Source organism: Cinclus cinclus, chromosome 4 (genome assembly GCF_963662255.1).
Source record: "Cinclus cinclus chromosome 4, bCinCin1.1, whole genome shotgun sequence".
NCBI classification, from domain to species: domain Eukaryota; kingdom Metazoa; phylum Chordata; class Aves; order Passeriformes; family Cinclidae; genus Cinclus; species Cinclus cinclus.
Genome location: NC_085049.1, coordinates 65,020,397 through 65,029,130, shown reverse-complemented (window position 1 = coordinate 65,029,130; position 8,734 = coordinate 65,020,397). Strand labels below are relative to the sequence as shown.

At 35.0% G+C, this 8,734-nt stretch overlaps 1 protein-coding gene across 1 annotated transcript; it reads right to left on the bottom strand.

Annotated features, from left to right (window-relative positions):
• Positions 1-2,376: 2,376 nt before the first annotated feature.
• Positions 2,377-7,918, bottom strand: KERA (keratocan). Its single transcript, XM_062491451.1, has 2 exons — positions 7,033-7,918; positions 2,377-2,549 (listed from the first exon to the last, which is right to left on the bottom strand). Exons 1-2 carry the CDS (start codon positions 7,916-7,918, stop codon positions 2,377-2,379), a joined length of 1,059 nt encoding a protein of 352 aa, XP_062347435.1.
• Positions 7,919-8,734: the final 816 nt, after the last annotated feature.

Here is an 8,734-nt window from a genome sequence, read left to right as displayed (position 1 = left end):
GTGCATTGCATCAAAGATATAGAATACAGAACACTTGGCAGCAGCAGCTCTTCAGCCCAATAGAAATTTGTCCTGGGATGTGTCACTTCACTCAGATTAACTGGGATCTGACAGAAACTGCCCTTGGACATCAGTCTGCATGTGTTCTAGAATTGTTGCATAGGAAAGTACTGCCTATTTGAAGGACCAATTTATAAGGATTTCCATATTACACTGTGTTGGAAAAATAGCAGTACAGTTGGTGAAAGTTAAAAAACACTTCATCAGATCTTGTGTTCCTGACTCCATCACTTAATGCCCCTATCCAGCAAACAGAGTACCTTCATGCTCTAGTACCCCTTTATGATTTTACATATAAGCCTCTGCCATATGTAAGCTTAACATCTCTCTGGGGAAAGTTTAATCTTTTCTTCAATGTGTATACAGTGCCTAAAAGGGTAGCAACTTTTTACTGGATCTTCAAGATACTTTGCTGTATGATTAAAACTGTAAATGATATCAATACATGAATATATGCCTGTGAATATTCACTTTGGAGTACATGTATTTGTCCTTTGTTTAAAGAAGAAATTAATTTCTAAGTACAAGAACATAATTATTGTTATAATTTAATTAGTACCATTGTCACATAATTATTTTTCCAAAAATAAATTACTGTGCTATTATTGAGTTAAGAACATAGCTAAACATGCATACATATTGTAAAGAATCTTTAAATATGCTTTTCCTCATATGGGGAGAACAGAGAGGTACAGAAGATACTTTTGTTAGAAGGGCAGGAGTTTCTCAGCAATCACATGAAAAGAATGGTACAAAAAATGAATGGTTTAGACATTTCTGAATGGGTTATTCTTATGCTGGGTTTCTGTACTAGGTTGTTTCCACAAGTTCTCTGGAGCAGAATAAGGTCTGATTTTCAGATAAAAAGTATTGACTGTCAGAAATTACAGTTCTCAACACTTTTAAAAACATACTCTTAAGAAAATACCTAATCTGCAAATCAAAAATTATACCATGTGCATAGTCTTTAAATGCTTGCTACTGAGGCCAGTCTTAAAATGTTAGCAATAGATGGATAGAACAACTAATTGCTTCTATCTAGAAATGCAAGAAGATTAAAATAATGACTGATGGGTACTCCGTAGTGCTGGGTAGCAGAAAAGAATTTCATAAACTCTCAGTGAAAGGCTGACTCTGATACCAAAGTCATTTATTGAAATGCTTATATTATAAAATAGAAAAAATAAACTAGATTTGCTAAAATCAACCATATTTCATAAAAAGGTTGCCTTCTGACATCTTCCTTGTGAATTGTTAATGTATCGTGCTCTAATAATCTGGACTTCTCTCAGGTCCAGAATTATTGTGTGCAGGTATGTGAGTTAGCAGATGGCTGAATAGTACTCAGAGTTGATTGCATTTGCTTAAATGATACAATTACTATGCAAGTGTTTTTCCTAGTTCAGTAAATAATTGGGAGGGGACGTATCTCTTAATTCCTTAAGTTTCTCTCTATCACCATTGCATTAACTACCCATTTTATGAAGTACCTAGTCTGTGAAATATGTATTCACTACTGTTCTTGGTTGTATCTCTCTGCAAACAAAAATTAACCAAATATTCAATGACAATCCCAAAGCTGCAGAAAGAAATGGTGTCAGATCTAGAAATGGAATAAAACAGCAGAAAACTGGACCTTTGAGAGATGAAGATGACATCTCATGTTCTCTTCAATTTGAGTTGGATTAGTTTATTCCAGTTCTGAAATTCACTGAATAAATCCCTACAGTGATATATATTCAGTATACTGCTTTGGATGTTAAGCCTCATGTACTTTTCACCTTACAAGTATTAGTCTTCAAAGGATGACAGTAACTTATGGGTTATTTGCACGTTAAGTGGTTGTTCACCACGAGTCAGCATCTGAAATATCATGTGCAGTTCTGATAACTAGAAATCATACAGCTCATGATTTTATTAGCATAAGCATTTGACCAACTGCACCCAAATCCATTGTGTCAGCTACTATATAACAAAATAAGGACAGATAACTTGTCAATAGGAATAATGTTAGCAGGGTAGGCATTGTCACATTCGACAAGAAAGATGTAGTAGGCAAAAAATTTCTCTGGAATATTTGGGATCAAACATCAATGATTTTCAATATATTCACATTATGAATTTATAGGACATGTTTCAGGTCCATACAAAATCCCTTCTGAAAGAAAAAGATTTTCAGTTTTAGAAAAGATATAAGCAAAGAAAACAAAGTCAAATAAAGCTGTTACTTCTTGATTTATGAGTTAGAACAAGTTTCATTCCAGCAAAACTTGTATCTTAGCACTCTCAGAGTACAAGAGTGACCCTGCAATATCTTTATATGACAACAGCTTGAAGTAGTCGGAAACAAATCATGATGTCCAATGGGATTGGGGGTTGAATTTCATTTCCATCCAGACGAAGGTATCGGAGGCGAGGGATGTTGCCATAATAGCCATGATCTTCTTCTAGGGCAATGGAAACTGGGCATATTTGAGTACCATTGACACCTGAAAAAGTAGATCAACACGTGAGGTTATATCCATGGGAAAAGTTAATGAAGATAAAATTCACTTAGGACACAAATAAAGCAAACTTCCCCTGATATTAGCATGGGAGACTGCTGCTTTTGTTACCATTTAAATACTTTGTTGATTGAAAACAAGTATCTTCATATAATGCGATCTGGATCAGTGAATCACATATTTACTGTGCTGCAATTATGAGAAAAAAACATTAGATACGTAATTTTTTTCTTTGACGAAGAGGATACTAAGTTAGACAGCTCCATGGCAAGCACTGAGAAATAGCTCTTTACACTCCGAGCGAGCAAGGCAAGGTTACCTCTGAGGGGTTTTGAACATCTTGTTTCAATGACAATACATTAATTATCGACTGATAATATTCCCTAATGAAGATCTTGCATTCAAAACAATAGCAGTATTGAATCAGAGGACCTTTTCGTATAGTGTTGATAATTTTTAACATCTGTACTCTTCTGTTTTCTCACATTATTAAGTGGAGTTGGTTTTAATTGCAAGAATATAACTTGTGCAATGGGATATTTTTCTTCCTAATCTGATAGCTAATAAATCCTCAAAATTCTGTATACATCACACATAATTTGTTTCTGTACAGATAAAATTTGAAACTATGGCTTCAATCATTACCCATATTCATAACTGTTGAATAGCTTGGGCTTTATATCTCCTCTAGGTTACCTCTGCAATGCCACTTGGCTAAAATGCTTTTTATGTTTTGTCTTCAGTTGTTAAATAGTCAGGCAGCTGCTGCCTTATTTCAGCCTCAAAATGTCCTCCAGAAAACACTGAAGTGGTGTTTGTTTATCAAAGTTGTCAAATTCCCTTGACCAAATTATGATATCTTTGGTTGATCTGACTGCTTGAGGATCTTGGCTCCAGACTAACTGAAAAAAAAAACAAAACAGTGAATGGAGGATGTGCATGTAACAGATTTTTAAAATAAGATCTTTTACTAAAAATGATGGGAAAAAAAATCCTCCGTTTATATTTAGTAATAATACCATGCACAAATCTTCTGACTACAATCCCCAAAATCAGAGAAATGTTATGAAGTAAAAATAACAACATACTTTTTACACCCCCATAACTTACTTTTTTCTCCCTCTACTTTATTTTGAAAAACTGCCCAGATGTTTGCAACATCTTGGAAATGGAAACTTATCTTTGCCATGGAAACTAGATAAATACATCCAGTTGGCCAAGACCTGATGCTTTTGTTGTATCCGTGATATCAAAATGTGTTTGTTTATCTTGTGAAATTTGATTAATGTTGGCAAAACTATTGGTATTCTTGGAAGAAACAAACTACAACTTATTTTTATGTGTGAATTTGCAACACAGAAAGCCTAAGAATTTTCATTATGAAAATAGTTATTAAAAGTTTTGGATGAATTAGCACTATCTAACAGAAAATATCTGCTTGTTTTTTGGTCAAAACTACTGTTCATAGAGACAAGATGGTTTCAAGTGTATCCTAAATTTCTGTCTTCTCTGACCTAGAAACTATCTCATTGCACCCATTTTCACTTTAATTACTCCAGCCTTGAAGTGAGGCAGCAGTTATCTAACCACAGGCCACCTAGGAAGAAGTTATTTCCTGATGATGTGTGGTATGAATTGGTTTGGTGTTTATTATTCTCTTCCCACAAACAGTAAATTCTACCCAAACTATCAGGGGAGTAAAAGCCTCTCTCTCTTTTTCTCTCTCTCAATATTTTTCATGGATATATTAATGAATTTTGTTGAAATTCAAATCTTCCAGAAGTACAGTTCACCTTGCCTAAACTGAGCCAGGTGAAAGTGTCAGCCTAAGTAAGCCATTTAGACTCTCCTTATAAACTCTAGAGAGAGACTAATACTTCCAAAAGGGCACTGACAGCAATTGTGAATCTCTTTCCACTGAGTAGGAGGTCTGTATGACTACGAAAAATTAGATCCAAAAATCCAGGATAGTTTATTCAAAGAAGATGAATTTCACCACTTGTCAATAGAATTGTTTTGTGCTTTAATATTTAAACATGAAATCTAGAGCTGCTGTAAGGGAAAACTGCCAAAGAGGTTCTCATTATAGGCTAATACTGTATGTCTGCTGAAGAACTGCAGAAGATCCTCTTTCTTTTCCAGTAAAACTTATAATTTAGAAACAAAATTTCGATACATTACCCAAGGATTTCTCCCTTTCTCTACATATGGAATAATATTAGTTCACAATATCCATCTCAGCCTCCTGGTGCTCTTCCAGGGGAACTTGCTGTTTGCTCCCTTTCATCCGTCCTTTGATATCAAACACCGTAATAACACCACCTGCTTACCCTTGCTCACTTGTTACATCATCATTTCATACCTTCTCTTTGTTTACTTTAACATTCTCTTTCCCACTATTTACCAACCCCCAGAGCCTCACAAGTGTATCTACTTGGTAAATATGTAGGCATACGTGTTTTAAAATGCCATGGAACAAATGCGTTGCAAATCTGTTGGAGCCATAATTAGCTTTGGTTTTAAGTTGATTTTATTACCAAAATTAGAATAATATTTTTCTTTTGTGGATTGAGATCCTTAGAGAAGAGATTGCAGGTGAAATTCTTGTTCCACTGAGACAAATGATGAGGTTGACATTGGTGGGCTTTAGAAGGCCTTATATCTTCAAAAATGGTCTCTGGAGAAATAAGGCTGTGCACTTACATGAAAAATTGACATTACAAAATAGTATACAATAAAGCATAGACTAATGGTATTTACACAGAAATGCTGATGTCTTGCTGAACTCTTTCAATGACACCAGTGTAACCATGATTCACCAGCAGAAAATAAAGCAGTGATTTGCAGTTGTGAAGGAATACCTGGGAACTAATATCATAAAAAGGGCTTGTACTGCGCACATAAAAGTAAACCTTCAGCAGGACTCTTTTGTGAAGAAACCAGATAAGGACTTTACAGATATTTTTCTTTCAAACCCTTTACATTGCTTGTCTTAAAATAATGATTGACCTGGGTTTAAGAAGATAAAACCTATCTGCAGAATTAATATCAGCTCTTATTAGCTGTTGCTAATCTTGCAATCCTAAAGGTCCTTTAACATATTATCTATGAGAGCAATGTCTCATGAAGACTATGTCATTATCCCTTACTTCTTGAACAATCATGCTATACCTAATTTTCCATTGAGGTATCAGGTTGCAAATATTTTATTCAATTTTTGTTGCTGTTGTTTTTTTTGGGGGAGGGGTGGTGGTTGGGGTTTTTTTTGCTAAAGGCAGTCTTGTTATTAAGTTGACAATGATTTTTTGAAAAGTGGCAAAGGCATCAGGGAGTACAAGACTTGCAGAAAATTATCATTATTCAGCTTCAGAGGTCATGTGTCACTAGAACATGACACTTGATTTTGCATATACAACAAAAGTTAATTTTCATGGTCTTAAGCTTTGTCAAACTTATTTGGGGAAACAGAAGGACTGCAGAGCTCTTTAAATACTACCTAGACACAAAACTATTCTTAAACTGGGTAGACTACATTCCATTGATTTCAATTTTGTGTCCACTTGAAGTGACAGAATAAAGTCTGCACCTGAGGCGTTGCAGTGAAGTAATTAAAATAAATCCCTTAGTAACCAGGGGACAATTAAACATATTCAGAAAAAAAAAACTGTCATAAGCTTTAACTATAATTAACAGTTAGAATTCTTGCAGGCCACTTAAATATGCACCAGTTATACAATTTTTTTATTTACATGATTTCACACTTCTATTTTGCCAAATTCAATGAATAAATGTAAATAACCAATAAGTATCTTCCTTTCATATGTCCTTTTTTTTGTGCAAAAGCCAAACCATTATTTTTAGTTTCTTTTTGAAATAGTGGCACAAAAATTGGTAAAGGACCATGTATTCAATTACATCACCATGTTGGGAAGATAAATATAGAAACTTGGCTTTCTTCTCTGCAGTGGTGAATAAAAAGTCATCATTTTTATTTTGGCTTTTGGCATGAAATGAAGTACTTACTGAGCAGATATTTTCATTATATAGAGTATGTAATGTCCCTAACCACCACACCCCCTCTATACCTGGATGAATTTGGAAACAGTCCTGGAAGTGAAACTCTTAAAACCAGCAGGCTTCTGTTGCCTTGGGTTCAAAGACTCTTCTCATTTACTCAAAATGGAAAAATTGTGGGGACATAAATCTTAGTAGAAAAAATATGCTGTAAAATCAGTAAAACACTGATGCCCCACTCCTGGCAAATTTCAAGGTTAGGCTGGACACAACTCTGAGAAACCTCATCAAGTGTCCCTTCTTATTGCAGGAAGGTTGGAATAAAAGACCTTCCCAAATTATTCAATGATTCTATGATTTTAATCACTTTATTTCAAAGAACATTTTTATAGTTAAGTAGACATTTAAAATAGATATGCTTTTGAAATGTCCCACACTGGTAATGCACACTTACTTTTGATTTTGTTGTGATCAAGATGAAGGTGCTCAAGATGAGCATTGATTGGTGGAATTTTAGTGAGCTGATTGTGAGACAGCTGTAGGTCTAGAATAGATGAAACGTTAAACCCATTTGGGGGGATACCATCATCAGATAATTTATTGTAGTTCAGCCTAAGGAAAGTCACTTTGGGTATTGCACTGAAGTAGTTTTCTGGTATAACTTCGATGGAGTTGTTGTCCAAAAACAGCTGCAGTGTATTAGCTGGAATGCTTAGAGGCATTTTCTTGAGTGAATTTTTTGCTATGTTGAGTTGCATAAGGTTGTTGAGTCCTTGGAAGGTGTCACTTTGAAGAGCGCTGTCCAACAAATTGTTCTGGTGCAGGTCTAACATAGTAAGGTTTTCCAAGTGGCTGAAGACTCCTTCTGGGATTCTGGAGATTTTGTTTCTAGCTAGTCTTAGCTGTTCCAGACCCACTGGTAATGGGGCAGGCACCTCTTCCAATTCGTTGTCTTCAAGGAATAAGTAAAGCAGTCTCTTCAGCTTGCTCAGCACACCACTCTCAATTCCACTGTTTGTGATCTTATTCTTGTTCAGATTTATCCATCTCAGATGAGTGGCATTCACAAAAGGCTTCTCTGAAAGTGTTTCAATTTGATTGTTTTGAAGATAGAGGTACCAAATTCTTGCTGGAATTGGAGGGATTTCTTTAAGTCCTTTATTATCACAGTATAATGCATTGGGGAAGCTAGGAGGACAAAAGCACTCCTGTGGACACTCAGAAGTATAGTGAGACCAATGGTCAGGATCTAGGTCATCATAAATTTGTCTCACAGTTCGAGTCCACACAGAATTGACCAAGAATAAGAGCAAAAGGCTTGTGTAGACTTTTAGAATCATTGTGTTAACCTTGGAAGGGGAAAAAAAATAATTAGCTGTTTCTCAATACAACTGCCTAGCAGCATACCAGATTAACAAAACAGTTTTGCATCTAAAATAATATTTCCTTTATAAACAGCCAAATTCTATCCTCTAGGGTATTATCCATGATCTGTTAAGGAAAAACTGAAAAGTAATATAAGAGGGATAAACAGTTCTGTGCTATAGGTTGATAAGCATTTCCCTGATTCAGCCTAGACTCCACATTAGCTACCAGTTTAACTGATGTTCATGCAAGTATCATTTCAAAGAATATGAAAGTATGGATCATTTTTAGAACAATAAATCAGTGCCTCTGTTAAATTCTTGTAAGTTTTCCTGTACAGACCTATAATCTACATTATATAATGGTTAATCATCAGAAAAGGTATCATTACCACGATGATATAAATACTATTGCACTCAGTGTTCCTTCTTTTAAAATTAATCGTACCCTCTTTTCTGCTTTTCTCTCTCTTAAATTATAATGGCATCTGGATCAGATTTTCCAGGGTCTTTTGTCTTCATTGAAAAGTGGAAGATCAAATAGTGTTTTAACAGCTGTTTGTTGGGCATGCTTTTAAAAGCTTGGAGGGAATATGTTTGACTAATCCATTCCCCGCCTCACTCACACCCTCGTATCCAAAGTTATAAATTTCCTTCCCTAAAGCAAACAGACAAAACAAATGCCTGCTCTAAATGACACAAAAAAATAAGTCCTAACCAAATTATATCCACAAAAAGTAAATCCTAACCAAACTATTCATATACATTTATGCAACTTTTAACTATATTCCT